Source organism: Passer domesticus, chromosome 4, assembly GCF_036417665.1.
Source record: "Passer domesticus isolate bPasDom1 chromosome 4, bPasDom1.hap1, whole genome shotgun sequence".
NCBI classification, from domain to species: Eukaryota; Metazoa; Chordata; class Aves; order Passeriformes; family Passeridae; genus Passer; species Passer domesticus.
This window is the reverse complement of record NC_087477.1, coordinates 61,077,794-61,101,965: the sequence shown is the minus strand read 5'-3', so window position 1 is coordinate 61,101,965 and position 24,172 is coordinate 61,077,794. Positions and strand designations below refer to the sequence as shown.

Here is a 24,172-nt window from a genome sequence, read left to right as displayed (position 1 = left end):
AGGAAACCTTGCAGTTTCTACTCCTCTGTTCTGGTAACATACTTTCAAAGTCATACCCTCTTAGTAACAGAGGTGACTCTTGCGTGTGGTACCTCTTATTAGATCAGCTGATCTGACAGGAAAACAGACCAGGTGCTTCTGTGCTCAGAGGCTGTGCTGGAACCATACGACAGGGGAAGGTCTGATAAAAAAAAATCTGAGTTTCAACATGCTTCAAGCGTAGAAACATTTTGACTTGAGCTTCAAGCTTTTGTTAGGCAGTCGAATGAAATATAGACACCACTAATAAGCATGCATTTCCAAGCTCACTTTTCAAGCATCCTTTAGTAATACTTGGAATTCCTAAAGTATCTTTGCAAACACACATAGCGGTAATATTTTCTGGTGGTGAGTGGGTAGTTTTCTCAGGAAGTCTGATCTTTCTCCAGCTCTAATCTTAACAGCCTTCCTTTGTCTCTAGACTTCAGATATTGTCTCATCCAGCTGTTATGAGGAACCCTTCACAGACTTCATTAGATGCAAGCTGTAATTTTCACTGACATAAATGAAACATGTTTTGGGAAACCACAGTAGCTCTATTATTAAGCAATGCTTACATCTTGCCATTTACAGTTTACTTGGAAAGAGAAATGGAGAGAAGACATCAGGACTTCAGGATGGGGTTCCCACGCCCTTCAAGAACCTTCTTCCTCAGGCTACTTTTTCAAATAAAAATCTTTCCAAACAGGATCTTGAGGAATTGCAGAGCTTCAGCTTTCCTCTTGTTCACTTGGGAATGGCAAGGGCTGGGTACTCAGCTGACAAAGCAGCAGAAGGGGGCAGTCCCTGCCCCAGCCCTTGGACTGGCCCATCAGAGCCCAGCAGAGATGAGAGCACTCCTGCAGGCATGGCAGAGCTGTAACAATGGACCCCGAGGGCTCCCTGCCTCGCTCCTTCCCCATGACACTGATGGAGGTGGAGGAGCTTGCCTCACCCAGGGACTTTCCTGCAAGGGAAAGCCCCAGATCCATTTCTCTGCCTTGTTCCACTGGAGCAAGATGGACTAAACAGGGGAGGGCTCCAGTCTGGCTGGAAATCTAGGATAGGAATCTCCCAGGGTGAAATTAGCATTGAAGACATTAAAAGAGAGGAAAATTGCTCTTAGTCACCATGTTCTGGTTTACAGGACTGGAAGGAGAGGAAAGTCTACTTCCTGTTAAACAAATGCAAAAGGGGAGAGGAGTGAGTATTGCTTTAGTCCTTTTTATGCTGGCCTGAAGGACTCCCAAATATTTGTGTCCCCTATCCCACTGTGTGCCTCTTGTGTGAAGAAAGTCTGGCCAGGGCCAGGAGGCACTCAGCACAAGGGAGCACTGAGCCCCAACCCTGGGGCCATCCCCATTGCTGCAATTGCAGTTGTGGACTGGCCCTGGAGGGGTCCTCACATGCTTGAGACAGAGCTTGCAGTGGGGCCCTGCCCACCACCCCTGCTTTCCTCCCCTCCTTACACATACTAACCTGCTCCAGGCTTAATGGCCACTGTATTGACTGCAGGTAACTCCAAGTTGGGAACCAGTTCAAATCCTTTCTCTTGCTGTTTTCCTTTGCCTTCATGGTACCTGCTGTAGATTCCACGGCCGGCGGAGTATCCCCCCAGGTAGGAGCCCCTGGGACCCGGAGCTCTGCTGCCAGCTGCACCTCTCCCTCTGCCTCGTATGCTGCCTGCTTATGATAACAACAGAGAAGATGGTGAATAATGGAGAGTGACAGCCCTGTGGGGAGCATGAGTGACCCCAGGCTGAAATCTGGAGCCTTGCACTTAGAAATGTGGCTGCTTAAGTCAGCATGATTGAGTTTTAGTGACCCTGCTTAGGAAAACAGAAGTGCCTAAGAAGCATCAGGTAAGCCTATGCTTGTTTAGCTTTTGATATTTGTGAGCATATATTAACTGCTCATTTGTATTGATGGAACTCTTGTGGCAAGTGTTACAGGCTCAATGCAGTCAGCAGAGAGTGAGGGGATCCTCTGGCTCATTCTGTGCATTAGGAACAGCTTCTGCTTTCACCTGTCCTCCAGAGGAGACCCAACTTGTCAACTGCCTGCAATGGAACCTGCCGAGATGGCACAGCATCACACCTGCCCTTTAATCAACTTTGTCCCATGACTGCATATATTTTCATGTAAGTTTTTAAACTGTTTTCTATGCTATTTTATTAGGTGCATATAACCCATTTCCAAAAATATTGCCTTTCTTTATCTTAGTGACTCCACATATGTTACGACAGTATCTTGAACACTGCAGTATTGATGTACTTTATGATGGTCTGCTTGAACATTTAGACTGTTACTCAACTCTGTCATAGTTTATTGCAAGTACAAATCTGGAAATTGAGAAGAAGCTGAAATTCTTGAACAACTAGGGTTAAAAATACTTCTCGGTTTATGTGGGTGCTTTAAGAATATATTTATGCTAAATTGCTTCTTCTATAGAAATACACATCAAATGTCAGGAAACTGTAATTCCTGTAAGTACAGGATAATTGTAATTATAATACCAGTTATAGCTGTTAGGGTTTTTTTAATGAGTAAGTAATTTTTGGTTAATTTTTAATGATTGTAACTGATAACTTTTTTTAAAGTATTTTAAAGTATTTTTAAAGTATTTTAATTAAAGTATACATAATAAAATAATTATTTTTCACCCGTGATTCCTTCTGCTTGTAGTTCTCAAATGACTTTATGAAGGACAGCATTGCTGTCATTTTAATGTGGAAGGTAAATGACACCTAGAGAGCTCCTAACTAAGGCTTTCCTTAACCTCCTTCCCTTTGGATAGGTCACCATACCCACGCCTCCAGAGCACTGTGTCATAGGATCCAGCTCTTTGAAAGGAGACATCAGATGATGGAATCCTTAGACTTGCTCAGACTTAGTACATCACTCATAAAACCCAGATCCCTCTGTTCCCCATCCCATGCTTAGTTTTCACTTATTCTTAACCCTATGTTTGATACCTCTCATACTATCTTGTACATTTGCAATTATTTATGGATCAATATACTTTGTGTAGTCATAAACTAAAGTAAGACCAAAGAGAAATATGACAAAAAGGCCTATACAAGAGTATTAAGAAAAAATTGCGTGGCACTAGCTGTCCTTTGGCTGAGGCAGACCTCTGGCATCAGCCTAAGATCAAACCTGCCCATCACATCCCCTACTTGTGCTTACTAACCTTTCACAAAGTAATCTCTGTTGGGCCCGATCAAGGCATTGTATGGATATCCATAGTACGCTAGTGTGTATGGATCACAAGAGTAAACATAGTTAGGTTGCTGGGTTACTTCGGAGGTTGCTGCAGCCCCTCCTTTTGCTGCTTTCTGGTAGCGAGTGTATTGCTCCTTGTCTACCGGCTTGGCCAAGGTAACCTCCAGGCACGAGCCCTCTAGTTCAACACCATTAAGGTTGTTCATGGCATGAATGGCATCTTCCCTGGTTGTAAAGTGCACAAAGGCGTAATCACGTATTTTTTTCACTCTCTCCACACAGCCAGGGTTAAACTGACCAAACACCTTTTTAATGGTGTCCTCTGTGGTCTCAATCATTAAATTCCTCACATATAAGATTTTAACAGTCTCCATGACATCTTCGTCCACATCTATCTCTGGTTCTGCCCAGTCAACAGCAATTTGATGTCCCCACAGTTGGATCCTTCCAGGCATGAGTTTTCTCCTGGCCATGGCTGCTGCTCGATGGCTCTCATACTCCACAAAGGCAAAGCCTCTGTTCTTCATCTTGTCTGCGGCGCTGGCATACACGATGACATCCAGCACGCCTTCTGTCACCTTGGCAATCTCTTCCAGGATCTCCTCTCTCTTCTTCATCTTGGGAATGCCTCCGATGAAGAGCCGGCAGTTATCCACGCTGCAGCACACACCCAGCAGCCTGCCGGGGCGGATTTCGTAGTTGTTCAGCTCCCTGACAGCCCGCTTCGCCTCGTGCTTCTGCGTGTACATCACGAAGGCGTAGCCACGGTTCTTCCCATCAAAGTCCATCATCAGGCGCATCTCGTAGATGCGGCCCACGGACTCGAAGACGGGGACGAGCTCGTCTTCATAGACATCGCGGGGGATTTTGCCCACAAAGACCTCGCAGCCGCGGGGAGGGTGCAGGCCCTCCCAGCCGGGAGGAGGGCCGCCGTACTTGCGCTGCCCGTTCTCCTGGATCATGCTGTACCCAGTGCGGGCCATGAGGGCCAGCAGAGCTGTCTCGTTGGGCGCACCAGCAACACCTTCAGGGACTTTTGTGGTGGCCACATTAGTGGAATCATTGCTCATCCTTGCAGTGGAATCTTCAGCGGTCATGGTGTCAAACTCATTCACAGCGTGATAAAACCTGGGCAAATGAAGAAGGAAGACACTCGTTAAAATCTATTAGCTACCATGAGAATTCCACCTCTCTCTCTCATTTTCCTGTAGCTGTTCTGCAAGTTTGTTTTTCAAACTGGGACTAAGGCTGCAGAAAAACAGAGGAACAAGCCACACCAGCCTGAAGAGTGATACTGCAGGGACAGCGCATCCTGGACATAGGCAAAGCTCCTCTTTGAGGGAATGGTCAAGGATCACCTGCCCACACATCCCAGTCATCAAGAGCTGCTGTCAAAGGACACCAAAGGCACATAAATGATACCACCAAGTACCTCAAAATCTCATGACCTTTGAGATCCTCATCTTCCCTTTGAAACGGTAGGAAGGAGATGACACAGAATTGGGAGAGAGAAGATACTGACAGGAAGCCAAAGGTACCCACCTACAGAGCTTCTCCTCCCTCTCAGTCACTCATCAGTTAATCCATTTACTCTTGAACAGCAAAAACATCAGGTGCCACATTCCATGGTGAAAAGTGGCAAATGCATGAGAAGCACCAGACAGTTTCCATTTGATAACAACCCCTTGCTCCTCTAGACCTTTGCAGTAACTGTCAAGTAGGAAATAATAAATACACTTTGGCAGCAGGGGTGTGTAGCAGGCACAAGGCCTGCAAGGCCCTGGAGATCAGAAGCCTGAGCTAGGAAATACCAAAGTCAGCATGACTAAGGTTTTTAGAAGCCCCTCTCTTCCGCCTTTCGGACCCTGTTATCTCTCTGTAAATCCATAGGTCACTTTTCCCCTGACCCTTACTATTGGACAGTTTTCAATCCCCCTATAAGGTATAAAAACCCCTAGCTCTGCCCGGTTCGGCAGAGGAGAGCTGTCACTGGACCCTTCGCGGAGACCCCAATAAAAGAACCCTGCGGAACCCACACAGCGCTGCTCTCTCTCTCTCTGCGTCTGCTGCGGCGATACCCAGGGTGACGGCCCCAGGCATGCTGAAAGAGCTGAAATCACTAAAGAGCTGACTGCAAATCACTATAGCTGCCTGGGCTGCCTGAACCCCCGCTGGGCGATCCTGGACCCTCGTTGAGCTATCCTGGACAACCGGCCTCCCCGCTGGGCTTCTGCCCCTGGGGGCCATAGGGGTGGGGGACAATTCTTGTTTTTTTGTGCAAAGAGTGATCTGACAAGCTTTTGAGTTGCCCACTGCTTGTGCTACAATGTCTGATGTGCTTGTCTCTTCAATTATTACAGCAGAACCCGACAAAAGCTGAAGAGAATCACTCCTTTATGAGAGGCTGTGCTTTAAACCAAGCACAGCACTGCAAGCCTGCAAGAGGAAGGCAAATCTCAGAAACCTTATTCTGCATTTGAACACTGGCAGAGAGCAGGAAATGTCGACATACAGGAAATGACCAGGCTAATAACCAAAACTGCAAGACAGTGGGCTTTCTTTCTGAGCACAATTAAATGAGACACCTTGGACTCTGAGAGTAGTTAGTTCATTGACTTTCAAAGCTGCAATGGTCCACCAGACAATTTAATACAAGTGATTGTATATGACATGGACCATTACATTTTAGTGTTATTTGCACATTAGGTGCTATAGCATTTATCTGAGTAAATTGTATCTTCCACAAGGACCTTGGCTGTATGGAATCAGAGAGCTGTGGACCCTGCCACATCCCTGTATGTCTTGTTTGCTAACCACTCCACCATACAAGCAAGTGCACAGTATTTCTCATGAGAATTTCTCTGGCTTTTGCTTCCAGATAGGATTAGATAGACTAAAGGGTCTTTCAAAACTTCTGGTTATGCCTGGTAGTGATATTTAAGTCACTTAATCATGATACTACTCTATCTTTTGAATAAAACTTGCAGGCTAAGCTCACAATTAGTTGTTTTTTCACCTAAAATTATTGGGTTTTGTTATTTGGACAGTTGTCCAGAGCTTCAGCCTTTTTCACCTTTGCTATATACAGGGATGAAGATCATCCCTCCTTCTTCTCCCCATGTCTCTGTCCAGCCAAAGCCTGCTTTTTCCATCTTCTCACTAGCAAGTCACATGGAGTTGGGTGGGTTTTCTTTCAACTCTAACCTCAAATCCTTTATAGAAGCACCACTTGCTCTGGTTATGTCCCATGTAGCAGGCATGACTTATTTTTATTACTCTGAATGCCACAACCTTGCATTCAGCCCTATCCCAACTGCCTTTTGAGTAGATCCCACCTATTGAATGTTACACAGTTGGCTCCTCCCCTTGTGTTTTACAACTCCATCAGTCTTTCCTTCACTGATTTATTTGTCATGACTTTCATTTATCACCAGTCTGTTGATGGAACTGTCAAAATACACTGACTCTTGTAGGACACTGCAAACCACTGCAAGAAATGTTCCCAATATCTGGGTTTGACAGAGTTATTTTTTATTTTAAATAAAAAAGGACAAAGCTTCAGAGAGATTTATTTATTCTGTACAGTTTTCTTGCTCAGTGAGACACAGGTTTCTCTCTGTCCCATAATTGCATTGGTGACCACCAAGGAAAATCTTTCATTAGTGCAGCAAGCCCAAGTTCACAAAAATATCAGCACAAATTTTAGGCACCAAAGTCTGATTGGTTCACAAAATGCACTAAAATTCTAGTAACCTCAGCACCTCAGATGGTTTTCAGTAAACCTCCTGAGCTGTCCAGAATTGTTCTGGTCTATATCCAGAGGTGCCTCTGCCCAAGCCAGGGCAAACACTGTTGAGCCTGGTTCATCTCCTAAGTGCATTTGGGATTGGGAAACTAGACCTCTGAGCTTTGGTCTGTGGTAGGACTTGATCCTGCATGTGGTTTTGGGCCGTGAGTGTTGCATGCTGATGCCTTCTGAGCCATTTTAATTTAAAAATATGGAGAGCAGAGGAGAAGATAAAGAAAGTGGAGGGCAGTAAAAGTGATGCTGATCCTCAGGCAATACTTTACTAAACACAATTCCTTTGAAGCCAGATCTGTCATGGATAGCTTCTTGAACTGTTGTTGATACACATTTCTCTCAGATTCAAATATTACTCTTTAACAGTTAGACATTTTAATTTTATTCCTGAGAATTATTTGAAATAATTAAGAAAGTTAAGGCAGAGTAAAACAGCTTTATTTTTCACTTGAGAATTTGCTTCTAGAAGTGTAACTTCACCTTTCTTGGAATTAAAACAAAGCTAGTTATACAAACACTTTGGTGGGAAATAATCATTACCTTTACATGGGCCACCTGTTGGCAAGTCAAGTACTTATCACCCCAAGTTTGGCTAAGTTTAAAAATTACCATTTCCATTCAAACCACCTGTTTTAGGTCAACTTACAAAATAAGTCTCTGTATCTCTGTTATCTGCAGGGCTCTGTGTCTGAGGCTATAGTCTGGATTTGTAGAGTGAGGGGAGATGAAACAGAATCTCCCTTGACCTGCAGAAACCAGCTGGTAATTCAATGGTCATGCAGGAGATTACATGTTCTCCAGCACTTTGCATTGCACTGGAAAGGAGATTTCTCATATTGCAAGTTTCACATGAAGCTGCTTCTAAGTGCTGCTGGCCACCTTTGCTGCAGACACTGCCATACACCATTTGTGATAGTGCATAATTAAAAACTCCTTATGAACCTAAAACACATTTATCCCTATGTAATTTATTTTGAATCAAGATTCATGATCAAATGTGGTTTGGGGTTTTTTTCCTGTGCAGCTACATAGAGCTGGGTTTCATAACTAAGTACTACCTAAGAAAGTTATAGAGCCATATAACCCTATTTTTTGTAACTAAATACACGCTTAACAATTTGTTCATTGCCACGTTGTACAATCGACACCTTGACTAAGTTCATCAATCAACAGCTTGATAAATGTTACCCGAACATTTATCATCAGTGATCATCTGTAGCTTGATGAGAAAATGCACAGGATGTCTGATCTGAGAACTCTTCTGTTACTGCCTTTTAAAACAGGCTACCAACACAATTTAACCCTTTTCAGACTGAAATGCAAACCCTCTCAAGAAAACAGTTTATGGAAATACCAATTTCCAAAGTGTTCAAACCTGCTTGTGCATTTTTTAAGTCAACAGTCATGATAACATGCTACTCTGTGTTGTGGGTCTACACAGGGCATGGTCTGGTAATATGGGTCTAGTGGCCTTAATAACACCAAACTGATTTCCAGCATCCAATAAGTGAGATTAATGCTAGAAAAGGCAAAAATTTAATCTCCATGAAAATGCAGTGTCTTTTGAACTATAACTGCTTGGTTTCTGAGCTCTGAGGAGGAAGGCACATCTGATCTTGTTAACATAGATTCAAAAAAACAGAGACAAACAAATATGTTTTTAACAAGCAAGGTTATGTTTTTAACAAGCAAGGTTATGTTTTTAACAAGCAAGGTTATGTTTTGAAGACAGCTAAGTTTTAAATGACTCACTATCAGGACTGAAACAAGTCCTTGGCTTCTTTTTAGAAAAAGGTAACTCCTGCTTGATTGTTCACACCATGTTAGACGGATGCTAACATCTGCCAGCCTACCCAGGAGCAAGGCTTAGGAGCCCCTCAGTTCAGCATCTCTGTTCCAAGGACTCTTCCTTGCACGGGTGAACTCAGACATATATGTTGCACTGAAACCATTCAAATTTCATTTCACCTTGCTTACCAAACTCCTCTGCTGCCAGTAAGAAGGGTGTAAATAGTTGTTGCCCTAAAAATTAATTACCTTCTTTTTAAAGGTACTTTTTTCCCACATCCCAGAATATTAAATGGCAAGCTTACAGTGAGTGACCCAAAGCATACTGTGAGCAGGCTGATTAACTGAGACAGATATTTATTAAGCAGAAACACCACACCTTGGTCAATAACAATGCAGGGCCAAACGGTGATGTCCCTTGTCCCAGGGCAAAGGCAGCCTGGGGCCCCATGCAGAAAGCAATGCCCAAAGTCCATGTACGAACTCATCCCAGGGTTAGTCCAGCACGGGCAGTGCCCTGCGAAGTTAGGCAGACACGTTCTCCTCTGTTGACCCTAGTGTGGTCAAACAGGCTTTTACAAACACAGGGACACAGCCAGCGTCCTTGTGCCTGTAACTGTGTGTCCACTTCACTCACGTGCTCCTACAAAATGAGGTTGTTTATGTCTGGACTTAATTCACCCCTCCAGTTTTGTGTTACATGGATTTAGTGGCATCATCTGTGGGTGACACAACTGCTGGCAGTCACAAAGCCTGGGGACAGATGCCAGCACCACCACAGGCAACAGGAGAGACCAGGGAGATGTGCTGTCTCTGTGATAACTGTCCAGGGAGGGATGGGGACGCCTGTGCCCCACCTGCAGACCCTGTGCTGCACAAACTCCCACTGAGCTGGCAGGGCGTGCCCTCATGGACTCTGCACAGCTACTGCTTCCTTCAAGAAACTGCCACAGTTTTGCATTTTAAACCACAGAGGGAAAGACAGTTGCTGAAATTTCAAATACACCCAGCTGGCAGAGGAAAATAACAGCTACTGGTTTAAATGTGACCTTCCCAGTATTTTACTTAAAATAATAAGGGAAAATGTTGATCCTGATGATGATGATAGGCAGCAGCTCTAAAAGCATGGCTGTCATTAAAGTTCTTTATTTTCAAATCCTGACTCTATTCTCATGACAACTTTATATTCATAAAATGCATAGAAAAACAACAGCTTACTAAGAACAACTTAGTGCAATTTTATCACAAACATCAGACACCCCAGAAATGCTCCTGCATAAAATCCAGTTTGCCTGTTTAGAGATCTATTGGCTGAACAGAAAAATTCAACAGCTTCATCAATTTTAAATAAGGTAGTGATTCGTGCATTGCTTCAAGTGTCATGTGCAAGTTACCTCCCTGCTTAATTCTGATATTACACTAATCATTATACATCACTTTGCTCTTTCTTGACAAGACTGTTACTCTTTTCTTCCTCATTAATTTCATAAATGAGCTGAACAAAGCAGGTGTCTTTGAGATTGTTGCCAAAGCTGAGCCATGGCATGCCCAGCTCAGGGTCAGTGTGGGGATCAACAGGAATTGGATCACACCTGGTTTCCTACATTCTGCCATTAACGAAATTCAGGTGTCCAAAGCTGAAATTTGTGGTGGGTCAGTGCAAGAGAGTGCAGCATTTCAGGACAGCTTTTTGTCCAAGACCATTTTCTGAAGGTCTTTTAGGCAAGAAAGCAAAGGTTACAAGGGATGGATGATGCCTTCACCCTTTTACAAAAAAGCCATATCTGGGACCAACAGGCCATGACAATGTCTGCAGTGTGTCAAAGACATCTTTACCTGCAGCTGAATTGAGTGAAGAAGTTGCCCCAGGCTAGGTGAAACATTTTGAAAAGGTGAATTTTCATAATCTGGACCATTTTGGCAAAACAGTGGGAAAAGTGGTGAACTGTGTCAGCAGACCTGAAGGGGCAAGAACAAAGGCTCGTGAGAGACTTGATGAGTGGCTTGTGATGAGTGGCTTGGAAGAAAGCAACCTCAGAGATCATTGACAATGGCATGTCTGTCTGCTGTGCAATTTATCCTCCTGCCAGCACTGCTAAAGGACTGCTTATTCTCATCATCGTCTGCATGCCTCAACTGGATCATCGAACTTGTCCCTCTTCAGCCAGGGTCAGGAACATTTTGGCTCAGGTGCTGCACAAAACACAATGAGATGTGCATGGAGCAGCATTTGCTGCACCGTGTATTTCCCACGTGTGTTCAGACAAGAACATGCACAAGCAGAGGCTCTCTGCCCACTAGAAGTACTATACTTAAATACAGAGAACAACAGTGCCTGAGAGGTAGGATAAACCAGCCTATTAAATCCTGAGGCTAGCTGCTGAAATTAGGACAAAAGGAAACGGCCTCAAGTTGCACCAGGGAAGGAAAGATTTCTTCATTGAAAGGGCTGTCAAGCATTGGAACAGGCTGCTCAGGGATGTGGTTGAGTTACCATCTCTAGAGATATTTAAAAGACATGTAGATGTGGCACTTAGGGATGTGGTTTAGTGGTGGACTTGGCAGTGTTGAGCTAGTGGTTGGACTCAACGATCTTAGAGGTCTTTTCCAACCTAAAGATTCTATGATTTCATGAAATTCACACTTCTACTATGGTGACAATTGTCATTCTAATCTAGAGCCTATCATCAGAGTTCTGACCACAGATTAGATTTCATTTCAAGAGTTCATATTTCATGCTTAAACTTCAGTTTTATTCTGGTCAGTTTTGTTCACTCTGTATGGGCCAAGTTAATGTTCAAGCCCTGAAAAGCAGTCTTCAGGGTGGATTTACTGCAGGGAGGGTCTGTGCATGTTTTTCAGTTGCTTAAATTTGTCTTAAGTGACTAAACATGTTAAAAATGGTTGGTTCAATTTAAAACTCACCAAAATCTGTTGACTGACTTTTGGTTGCATTAGGTTCAAAGAAAGAAACAGAAAATAAAATGTGATATTTCTATCAGTAGTCACATCTAGCATGACTTCCCTGACATCAGTTACGAGACTCTAATGGCTGCAAGAGGGATATATTTAAGATAAGGATGAGCACTACAGAAAATCCTGCTTTAAAGGTCTTGCAGGGACAGGTTATAGTCTCCAGGCACCTATCAAAAGCTTAAAAAATTGTAACAAAATTACCAGAAATATGTTGTTTTGCTTCTTGCTCCTTTTCAGGAGGAAAACACCTGAAATTATTCTGTAAATTAATGTCCTGGAATTTCCCAGGTTAAAACTTGAATGCTAATCAGATAATTCAACAAGGAATTTGTACAGTTAACAATTGGCTACAGCTTCAAACTAGGATTCGAAGGTTAAACTTCTTATTTTCACCATTATCATTGGAAAAATAACAATCACGGATCTAATTCCCTTAACCATATGAAACCAGTCCCCTTGGCCTATTAATTTTACAGCAATTTTATGTACAATTTTTAAAATGGAGCTAAAATTATGATTCCCATACAAAATAAAGTCACCTTGTGTTGTGCAAACATCCTGCCTATTCTATTACCAACCCTCTCTGCAACTTTCTACAGTGTATTTAATCTTTAATCTACAATGATCCACTTGAATTATACGTAAGCACTATCCATGCCTAGCAGTGAACATTCCCAGGAGGAAGGTCCCTCAATGACCTGACCTCCTGCTTAAAAACTGCAAAAATTATATTCAATGAGATATGAGTAATAAGTTTGGGTAAGCAAAACCTAGTCTCCCTCCTTATTTTATACAATGCACTTTCCTGCAAGTCATTCAGAACTTTGTCCAACATGTTGTGTAACCCCTGTTTTATCCTGTTTGCCTCAGCTCCATCTTTTACCCACTCCAGTTGATACTAGTTCATAACTCTTACCTATTTTTGATAAGACTTGTTACTGGCTGAGGCTGAAGTTATCACCCTACAATATATTGAAGCCACTCGTTGAGGAAGGCCAAGAAGATGAGACATGGTTCGTGTAATCACTATTATCAGCTGTCTAAATCAGGAAACAGCACAACCATCCCCTCTTCCCCAAAGACCCATATTTAAATCTAGTCAATAAAGTCCATCATTACCATGATCACACAGGAAAACACGTGATATATAGATTTCAGTGTACTCTTTCCTATTCTGGATGAGCTCTACTTGATGGGAAACTTTTTGCAGTGTTTCTTTACAAAAATGTAATTAAACACTGTTCTCTGCGGAAATTCTGATACAGGTAAGTGTGTCCTCCTCATTAACTACCTACTTTAGAAAGCATTCTGCTTGGAAAGGGAGAAAGTTTCATTCAGGGTGGACTAGACGCTCACAAGATTTTGCCATAAGGAGGACAGGAGAAGCTATGTTCTGCAACTGAAAAACAAAACCACAACTAGACTCATCTGTTAATCATTACACAGGAAAGATAACACATCCACTTATTTCACTTCTTGTCCTTCTGAAGAAAAATCTTATATATGAACACGGTGATTTAATTCAATAATTGCAAATGTCTGTCAAAGTCTTTGCTGAACTCTGTGGTGCAGGAATTTATAACACAGCATCTATCTGTCTGTCTACATAAATATTACAGTAATATGTTCCACTCTGCAGTGCTACCAATAGTATCTTAAAAAGTTCATAGCCTACAGTTTTCTTCTCAGCTTTTCTGATCAAACTTTTTCCTCCAACTCTCCTGGAGATTCTGGAGTGAAACACAACACATCCTGCTTGTTCATATAAAGTCTACTCGCTTAGTCAAATTTATTACAATAAAAACAGCTTCAGAATTTTCAGTTTACCCTAATCCTATGCACTACTTTTATTGCAACATTCTAAGCTTTGTGTATACCACGTGAACACTGCAACAACAGGGGGCCCAACCTGCAACCCTGCTTTCAGCAGGAGGCAGAGATTCCAGGAAAAGCTGAAAGTGGCTCAACATGTTCCCTCCCCCTCAGGTCACTGAAATGAAAATCAACATAAAGCAGACCACAGCTGGGATGTGAATGTTCGCTGCTGAAAGTACATTAAACTCAAAGCATTTGGCTTAGTCAGTGGCTGGGGTTTTGTCCTTTTTTTTTTCCCTTTGTGCACTGACATTTGACCCTTTTTATAATATGCACCTTGCACCGCTGAAACCCAGTTAGTTATTAATTAAGCTCAGGTACCAATGGCTGACTCGTACATATCAGCATTTTAACTGCCTGGCGCTGCCCGTGCGGGAGAAGTGGGGGCTGGAAGTCAATCGTCTCTCCTGTGAAATTCTGTCATATCGGCAGAAAGGAGCTGCAAAGTGCAGCAATTTGTACCTGACCTCTGATCTAAGAAGTTTGTACAGACCTTTGAACGTTGGGTTGGAGAATTGAGAAACAAGGTTTACAAGTACAAGGAAGAGATTTTCAGCACTCGTTACCTGTGCCCAGTGTTAATATTATAAATTTAAAAAAAAATGTTTAACCAAGGCAGGAAATCTCTCAGAGAGCAACTCTCCTGTGCTGGGTTAATTCAAGACAATTTAAGTCTACTGAAATTGCAGTTCACTTGGAAATATCTATGGTTTTGAAATGAAATTTCTGTTCACTCCATTAAAGGAGTGGGGTTTGAGACACTTATAATTTGAAATTCACCTTTTGTTGACCTTAAGTGAGATTATTTCTCCTTTAATTAGAAGCTGAAGAAAGAAGACAAGGATCATTTGATTCAATATAATTTTTTTCAGCAAAGACTGGAGGTGAAATGCAGAATTGAATGGAAATCATTTAAAAGAGTAGCAAAATGGTGACTCCTTTGTTAACTTTATTTTTATGCAACATATTCTCTAAACTTGATTATACAGTGCAAAGCTATATGAGAAACCCATGGAAAAAGAATCAAACCAAGAGCATAACAACAAGTTCTTGACAGACAGTCATGTGGCCTTGTCTTGACAAACATAAAGGACATGTTTCGGTGTTCTGTTGGATTAATGTGTCAATCAGAAACCTCTCTCAACTCTTACACACATGGGCAAGGTCTTTGGTGCAACACCATCAGCTAACACCACTGCAGACTGCATTGGGTGTGAAGGCCTTCAGAGATCAGCTGTGATAACATGACTGAAAAAGATGTCCTGTCTGCAACCCAGTCTGCCAGGCCATGCAGCACTGCAGTAACATTTGCCATGGCATCCGTCAAATGTTCTGAGCACAGGCTGTCATCCATGGCAAGCTGGGATGTGCAAAGGGAGAGGGGGTTCTTTACAGATACATTTTGAATCATGGTTTCAATCCCACCTAGCTTAGGACAGGACACCATTATATACAGCTGCTGCATCTGGTCCACATGTAAATTGACATTTTTGTCATTGGTTTTAATTACTTTCAACAGCCACATTTATTTTTTTCCTGGTTTAAGTTCAAACTTCGCTACTGTTATCAGCACTGACCCCAATAAAACAATAAATTAATAATTAAATAAATAAGGGTGAACAGATTAACATCATATGTCCAAAGTCACATACAAGTCTTACATATTTCACATACTGCTTAAGCAGAATATGAATATCAAACTGACTGTCTTTAATACTCTCAATTTTTCAGTGTGTAGATGGAGCTATATAGATTCATTTGTATTAATAATACTTGCATGCATACCCTGTTTACTTAAATCATCCTAGTCACCTTCAATCTACAAACCCCAAATTCTGAACTAAAAATCAATAACCCACTTTTAAAGTTTGATTTTTTTGTGTCAATTTCTTGAAAAAGCAGAACAAACTACCAGGCAGCACAGACAATGGCAGACTGATTGAAAACACCATGTCAAGCAGTTGCAATTGGCTACCTTTTGCTTCGTTAATTAAAGATAGCAGACAAGATATCTCGGAAACATGATTTTGTTTTCTTCTGTCTAAAATATCAGTGGTTTAGTGTTCATTGTTCTGACATTTGTTTAGGTATTTGCTATGCAAATTCTTTTAGATATTCACATGTTGATCTCACAGCTCAATCTTACAGGCAGTTGCTTAATTCTCAAACAACCCCTTAGGACCCTCTAAAGGAAGGCAAACCCCTGAACCCATACCTTGATGATGACATACTTTTGGTCTCAGCTCCCTGATAAATGAAAACCAGATAAAAAGCCCTACAGAGCAAACAAGATTTCCCTTACCTCTCCGCTCCTGCGACCGAAGTGCAACAGGTTAAGGGGACTCGCGCCTTTGCCCGAGCAACCTTTCTTCCTAATGGCCAGAGCCGTGCAACCTGGTTATAGAGTTTATGCATCTCTTTATTGGCCAGCGAGCGTTAGCCATTTAAATTCCTTGGGAGTCATTTGTTAAGGGCTCTTAGGCTGAGGCTAAGTGGGTGGGACGGGAGGGAGAGGGGATGGTAGTGCTGCCAGACACAGCAAGCTCTCCAAAGTGGTTTGAAGATTAATAGAAAACTCTGCAACGAAGGGATCTTTGGAGGGAGGGCTAGGTCCAACCTTCAGGGAAGCATAGGAAAGAGAAACTGCAACATTTTCACAGGTAAAAAGAATTTGAAGAGAAAGATTTCATTCAAAATTCAAAACTTGGAAAAAAAGGAGTGAAACATGTACAAACAACTCCTTCCTAGCACAAGGCGTTGTGCAAATAACTTGGGTTACTCACGACAGATAAGATAAGAAAAGGGCATATTTTGCTTGACTGCATGAGGCTTTTTCAGTGAAGTATTTCTTCTTCTTTATGTGTGTCTGGCAAAATTATTTCAGGCTGCGCTGAATCAATTTACCTTTGGTTGTAGGAAACACAAAGGGTCTGCAGCTCCTGGAGTGGGAAGCAGATTTACTGAACATGTCGGCGGTGGGACGGTAGGAATAACTCAGCCTATGCCGTGTACCCGACATGCACTGTGTCAGCAGTAAACACGGAAACTCCAGTGTGTTTGCTCAAAAGGAAAAAAAGCACCTGGTGCAGAAGTAAAAGCACAGGGGTGGTAAAACATGATTCATGACAGTAGAAATGGTCTGTACATAACAACGGAGCATTAGGCCCTGGGAGCACTTAGGCAAAGCAAACAACACACCTTCTCGAGCAGCCAAGAGGAGGAACTGCTCCGAAACACTCTCTGGATGATAGATTTGCCCAGTTGGCAAGCAGTGTGCACAACCAGGCGGTGGGAGAAGAGGGAGCAGGGCATGCCTTGGGAGATGGCTAATTTCTGGGAAAGGAGACAGCCTGAAGAAGGCGAAAAGCAAACAGCATGTTGCAGTAGCAAAACACCTACAGTTTTCAGTCCTTTCCCAGGTGTTTTTTACAGGCATAACCATTCCTTTCTTCTTTCTCTCATTTTTTACTGTTTTTTCCCACACCAAAAAGAAAGCTTGATCCAAACCTCCATCCAAAGCACACAAGCAACAACCTCAGGGCATCCACATGTGCAAGGAAAGGTGTCTTAAGCTGTCAGTGACAAACCATAAATACAAGTATATTCTTCAGAGTCAGTTTGTTCGAGATGGTCCTACACAACTATTTATTCTTGTCCTCTGAGTCCTTTAGTCTGGGCACATAAAACTTAAGAAATAACCATATATTGCCAAGTCAGAGGTTGGTCAATAGGGAAGAGGGGTAGGGGAATCAGTGGGTGTAGAAATAAGCACTCTAATATTAGAAGGCTCCAAGTTAGAGAGAAAAATGTGGAGGATTGCAAAGACTGGCAAAAGAAGCATCTTTGTGGTTGTTTCTGAAAGCAAACAGGAAGGAGACTTGTTCTACTTACACTGCAAACCAATGGGTGATTACAATCACTCTGTTCTGGATTTTTATTCTTGTTTATCCACTGTACTGGGCTGTGGTGTGTTAGACACTGTACAAACACACCTGGAGCCTGGATCCTGGTCCCAGGGTGCTGGCAGCCCAAGTCTACCGTGCAAGTCTTTCATCTTCAGAATTCATCCCCGTAAATGTTAAGCTGTAAGAGCTGTGGAAAAGCAGGTACTGCCCTGCAGGTAGGGAAACTGCAGCATGGAAACTTAAATGGTTTACCCACGACTATGGAAAAATCAGTATGAAAACTGGAGAAAAAAATCTAGGAGATTCTGCCAATATAAGATCCACGCCTCGATCCCACTGAACTCTATAAGAAAGTGAATATTAAAAAATTGGCAGTTATGAATTTGCAAAACTCCATAAAATTAATTTATTTTTAAAATTCAGTATCTTTCTCTTACTTCATATTTTTCTCTTGGAAAACAAACCAAAATTTTCTTACAGCTGAAAATATTGTAAAGTGAATCCTGTCAGCTACAACTGTGTGTGTACTTGAATGTCCAGAGAAGACTACTCTGGTGTAAGTGAAAAAGCACTGATGCTAGCGAGCTGATGGGCTCATTTTCAGAAGGCTGTTCAAATGCTGTGTCAATTAGGATCATGTAGGGAGGCCTCTCGAACCCATGGCTTTCATTTCATTTCACTTTTAGCTGCATTCTGTTGTTACTTTCCAAGTTATTTTCCCATTATTGTTTAAAGCAAGAATCATCAACAGATCATCTGCTGCAGGCTATTCTGAGGTGTCACCATTCCCAGTGGCAGAATTAAAAAATATATTAGTTTTTCCTGCAGGCTGTGCTTTTATAAGAAACTTCAGAAGTTAAGGCAGAATCCTGCAGTGTGTGTCCCAGCTTTCCCTGACATTAGACACCTGGTTTCCTTTGACTTCAAAACCACTGTGTTCATAATGATTGCACAACTCTTTATACACCTCTTTATGATGGCATGTAAGAGTGGAAGGTGTTAAGGGCAAAGCCATGCAAGCAGCAGGGAGAATAGATTGTGTGTACACATGTTCCTCTCTTCATACAGCGTCCATTGCTCTGGGCTAAAAATATAAGCACTTCTTTCCTAATGTACAGCTGACTCCAATGAATAAAAGCCACCCACTGTTACAATAATAACATATATATTTAGTTGTCCTGTCATTTTAATTATTGACAGTGAAGCGGGGGCTAAATCCTAAGAGATGTGAAAGGGAACAGCCCAGACCAGTCCATGCCCACGTTTCACTTAAACCTTCCATTGCCTTTTATTCTTTCGTGTAGTGGGATTGCAGGTGAAAGATTTTTCCTAAATAATTATTCTCCTGAACACAGTGATAGAAAAAGCTAGAAATGTAAAGAAAAAAAGCGATATTCACTGGAATATGGTCATGCCTGTGAATGGGGATCTTCTCCCTGATGCAGAAAAGACTTCCAACGAGTTGGTGTGCTTCCCCTCAGCTGTCTCTCTTCTACAAGTAGACACATCCACTGGCCTGCACAGATGGAGTGCACCAGGCTCCTCCTCTGTGTGATGGCAAGCTCTAATGAAGCATTGGATCTGCTTCCAAGATTTTTTAAAAAACCAAACCCAAGTGTTTTGGGAGATCCAGAGGCTGAGCACAGGCTCATCATTTTATTGGCAGGATGTCATTGTCCAGATAAGAGTGACTATTTTTGATGATTATGGTAGTAAATAAGTTTTCAGGAGATATTTCATTATGGAAATTCAGAATTATGTACCAGTGCAGACATGAGAGCAAGTGAAATGACAAGAAGAGTAAGGAGTGAGCAATAGTTTGGCCTTTATGATTTTATTTACTCTTCAAAAACTATTGAGAGACTGCAGTAGAAAGAGAAGGGAATGTACCGAGTAACATATTTCACTGAAAGGACACATGAATCTAAGAGTGACCAGCAAGGTGTCTCTAATCTCAATCTCAGAAAGTCTTGATCAGTATATTCACACATAAACCCAGTATCAGTCACAATACAGCCACAAAAATTGGGATCTCATAATGTTAGAAACAGCATTTTTTTTCCTTTTCTATAATTTCCTTCTCTTTTTAACAAAGCCACTCTGTAGTTGGTGGAACAGGTTCCCACATGTTTATAGAACAATTTTACTGCCTATTTGAATGTTTAAAGGGACAACACCACTTTATTTAAATTAATAACATGTTGTTTTACACGTGTTCTTATACAATGTGAGTTAATACAGCAGATCTTGTCATTTCCTGATTTCACTAAGCTACTGCAGACCAAAACCTGGGGAGATCCTTCAGACAACATAAAGTCTGGCACAGGCACAGCTTTCCAAGTTCTCGCACACCCAGTTCTATGCATAACCTATGTCAGTGTTTGATCTTTACCTTGCCACATCACAGAGAGTTACCCTTCTAAGGATGGACTCCCCCTCTGCTCTGCCAGGCAGCCACATGCCTTATCCCACCATGGAGATGACAAAGTCACAGACCTGAAGGTGGAGTACCAACAGGGGGAAATCTGGCCAAGGACACCTTGGGCTTTCCCACTTTGTTTTTTAGTCTTAGGCTTTTCTAGTTCACGGGCAGTGGGATTTGCTCTGATAACTTTTATGGTCACTAGGCAAAGGTTTTGTTATATTTTTAGTAAAAATCTATTTTATTGTCATTCTGCAATGAAAGCACAGAGGATCACTGTAACAGTCAGGCTCAGTTTCCCCATGTAGAATTTTGTGCTTTCATTTAAACTTGAAATCAGGCTTTAGGTTCCAAAATGTAAGACAGATACTGAATAAACCCATGGAGTGCAACAGCTTTTTAATTAGCACACAAAAGAGAAGGGAACCAGCAAAACACAAAGGTGGTTTTTTTTTGTTTTTATATAGCCATAGCCATTACATTTCTGTGGCATGTTTGCTTTCCATTAAAATAAATACAGGGTGGGTTCTGGATAGACATATCTACAAGGGAGGTTAATACAATAATTGCCTTTCAGTCCTAGGGTAAATAAAACACTCCATAGGAAAAAGGTTTTGCCCTTGCTAGCCTGATGTGGCTGCACCAGACCACTCTTTCACACCACAGCTTCACCAACACGTTAAACTGGTGCTGTCTCCACAGGGTCCCACTCCATCCTTACTGCAGCCTCTGCATGTGCTGCCACAAGAGCTTGTGCAGCTGCACCATGCACCCACCCACACCACCTGAGCACCTGTGCTGGCAGAGGGGTAAAAGAGGGTGGGACCTGTCCCTCTGCCAGCATTGCTGGCTTAATGCATTTATCAAGTCACCAGCATTGAGCAAATTCATGGGAAAACAGGGGAAGGGATTCTTTTAAAACCTGCTGAATCAAGTTTCACAGTGCAGCTCCTCCTCTGAAGAGGCCAATGAGATTCCACAGGGGGGGAAAAGACAGCCTTTCTCTAACACCAAGGATCTCACTGAATCATCCAGGGAGACCAGAGGGAATAGCAAATTGCAACTCTTTATAAGTCTGTATGCTGCTGGTGAATTTTAGCACTATAGCTGTTGAGGGGCTGAAGGTCCTGGAGGAATCAAGGAAGGAGGGGCAGCACAGTAGTGTGAGCTCAATAGGTTGCAGAAAGGTACCCAATGGCCACCTGCTGTGGCTAGCAGGGATATCCAACCAGCACAAGCCAACCATGTACCAACCAATTTTGATAATTAAAAGGTTACTGGCAAACAACATTCTTGCTGGTTCCTTGCAGGACCTTTTTGCAAAGAAAACCACAGGGTTATGTGATACATCTTCACAAGAAGGAGAAAAAAGACTTCCAAACGTATATTTACAGGAGCTTTCAGAATCAAGAGTATGAAAATGAGTGTGGTTAGCATACAGAGTATCTTCTAGTAATTGCTCTTTTTTTATATAGCTCACAGTAGAATATAAGAATATTAAGAGAAAAACTCTTCCTCCAGCCAGCAGACATCATCTTTGGTCAGGGCATAAGCTTTTCTGTTTTCATTCTTAATGTCTTATTGAAAATGAAACAATAAGCATCACATAGAAATTGTGTGTAAAAAAAAGGTTATCGAACAAGGAAACTGATAGAGTTTTCATTAGGAAGGCAAATTTATTTTTCTTCCTCCCCGTAACATGAAGGAAAAGTTTAGACTACAGGAGACTGAATGATCTGCTGGGGAATTTAAAATATCCATTAACTCCAGCATCTCTAATATTGTATTTTATTACATGTACACAACTTCCATTCCTCAGAAAACTGATTTACTATCAGGATTAGAAAAAGCAGATTTTGATGATGTCGGCAGAGTCTGAGCTCGCGTGCACAGCAAAGGCATCATTACCAGAGAAGTCTGTGTTAAGCAGGCTGTGATGGGACTTCCCAAGGAAGGAATTTGTGTGACTCAGTCACCCATCAGCAGTGGGTGCTGCCATGAGGCCGGAGTGGGGTCACACCTCTTGGCCCATGGCACGGCAGATTTTGTCTGTGTGGTCCAGCACAGATTTACCCACGCTGTCACATGCCTTACCTAACCTCAGCCCAGCACTCTGGCTCTTCCTCTGCAGTCTGTCTGCTCCTCTCCACTGCTGACCTTCCCTATGGGCAGGCAGGGCTGGGGCTGCAAACCTGTCCCCAGCTGAGCTTTCTTCTCTGCAGCCACCACTGTACCAGAAATAATCTGCAGGCGTGCTGTTCCTGAGCCACTCTTTTGGGGTGACTCAAGCTGTGGTGCCAGTCTGAGGTGTGCTTCTGCAGTGTAGGAAACAGGGTGGATTTGCCTGTTATTCCACCAAACATCATCTACAGCACAGGCAAGTCCTAGAGCTACATCTATAGCCAGCCACCTGCATGGCACACAAACAGAAGTGTAACATAAGCAACTCTCGACAGAAACTTTGCAACCTTGTGGTAAAAACGCTCACCTTAACGAAACGTGCTTAAATAGTAAAAGGGCACTTCCACCTCTGCAGCTGCACCTGGGCCAGGGCTCACTGCTGGTGTGGGACTCTCAGGCATCAGCCCCTGACTGCCAGAGGTGCCCAGGTCACCCTGTGGGGTAGAGCCAGTCTAACTAAACTTGAAAGTGCTCAAAGGCTGTGTTAATGGGCAGCTCTCAATAACCACAGTGAGGTGATTTTTTTACAGAACTACACTTCTGCTATAAAATGTTTCTGTCTCAAGGAAAACTCTCAGAGTGCTGGTGATATAACATCAACAGATATTTGACAAGATAAATCAGGCAAAGTGTCTATGATTTCAAGGACCATAATAGCTGAAGTATCTAGGAGTGAAAAGAATGGTCTGAATGGCAGTAATTATTAAATCCAATAGCCAAATTGTTATTTTCCTTTCTCGGTAAAGAAAATATCTCTACAATGACCTAGGGTCTGCCACTTTTGAGCCATTGACAGCCCCTAAGCAGGAGATATGTCTCATTCAGGAAGAACCTAAGTCCCACACTTCCTATCTCTAAGAGAAGATTTGTATTTTCAAGAGGACATTTCCAAACTGGCAGTAACTAAACCCTTAAGTTCAGACTTGGAAATGGTCCTGAGACAGGGAGATACTTTTACTTTGGTTAAAGGAGGGGCTGGAGCCATAAAATGAGTTGTTCTGAGCAGTATCTGCACTCTCAGCTCCGCTGTGTTTCTTTCTCAGATTTCACCTCTTCTGCAGGGTGGATGTAGACACTTGGACTGCCCAAGCTAGGCCCTGTGGTTGAGGCCACCTTGTTTTGGGGGGGAAGGAGAAGGCTTCATCTAAAAGGTTGTCTGCTGTGCTGTCTTTGGGTTCAGGGAAGATACTCCATCATGTTTTATTTGTTAGCAGAGATATAACCCATGTGATCAACTGTTCTGCTGTGGGGCAGAAATAATGCTCACCACGCATCTGAGATATGAGCTGTTTGCAAGGATGAATCTGCAATTAAGCAGGAAATTGCAGCTTGTCTGTGTTAAATGAGTGAAAAATGGCAGTCAGTATGCAGTGATATTCCCTTTCTTTGGAAAAAAAAATTTAAAATCTTCTCAGGAACTTAAAAAGGTCAGTGACTTTGCCTTTCCTAAAAATAAGCCAGGTAAACTCACTCCTAAAGGAAGCACAATTAATTGGTGGGAATATGTATAGGTTACATCTTCAAAATAACCATTTTGCCAAACATCCAGAGAGGAGCTGCAACAGCCTGCATGCAAGCTAAAATGGTTGAAATGTGACCTTTGTAGGGCTGTGTGCTGTCTTCAGAGAACCAAAGGAGGTAGGCAGAGACTTATGCATGAGGACATTGTCCTTCCTGCTGCCTCACCCATGAGTATTCCATAAGATTAGGACAGAATGTCTGAATATGAATATGTAATATATTGCTATCTAGCACACAGATTGATTGATGTGGCAACCACCAGGTTGTCATCTATCCAAATACTTAGATTTTCACATCACCTCTGAGGTCTGAATTTTCTATCTGTAGGAGAAAGTATTTGTTCTGTTTATATTGAGGGGTGTATATGAAGAGGTGGTTGAAATCTTGTTGGTGTATTAAGTTTCTTTGAATGAAGCCAATACACTCTTGGTGCCACATCGTCATGCTTGACATGAACTA

General features: G+C 42.4%; 1 protein-coding gene across 8 annotated transcripts in view; it reads right to left on the bottom strand.

The window, feature by feature from the left end:
* RBM47 (RNA binding motif protein 47) overlaps positions 1 to 24,172 on the bottom strand; it is a 77,698-nt gene that overhangs the window by 5,487 nt on the left and 48,039 nt on the right. For 5 of the 8 annotated variants that reach the window (XM_064418328.1, XM_064418329.1, XM_064418326.1 and 2 more), the window contains 2 exons: positions 3,212 to 4,371; positions 1,498 to 1,704 (listed from right to left, as the gene is read on the bottom strand). In XM_064418328.1, the coding sequence (XP_064274398.1) occupies positions 1,498 to 1,704; positions 3,212 to 4,340 (1,336 nt within the window). In that variant the 5' untranslated portion in view covers positions 4,341 to 4,371. Of the gene's footprint in view, positions 1 to 1,497; positions 1,705 to 3,211; positions 4,372 to 15,986; positions 16,144 to 16,588; positions 16,612 to 24,172 lie in introns of those variants that run through there. The other 3 variants (XM_064418331.1, XM_064418324.1, XM_064418325.1) reach the window with 3 other exon arrangements.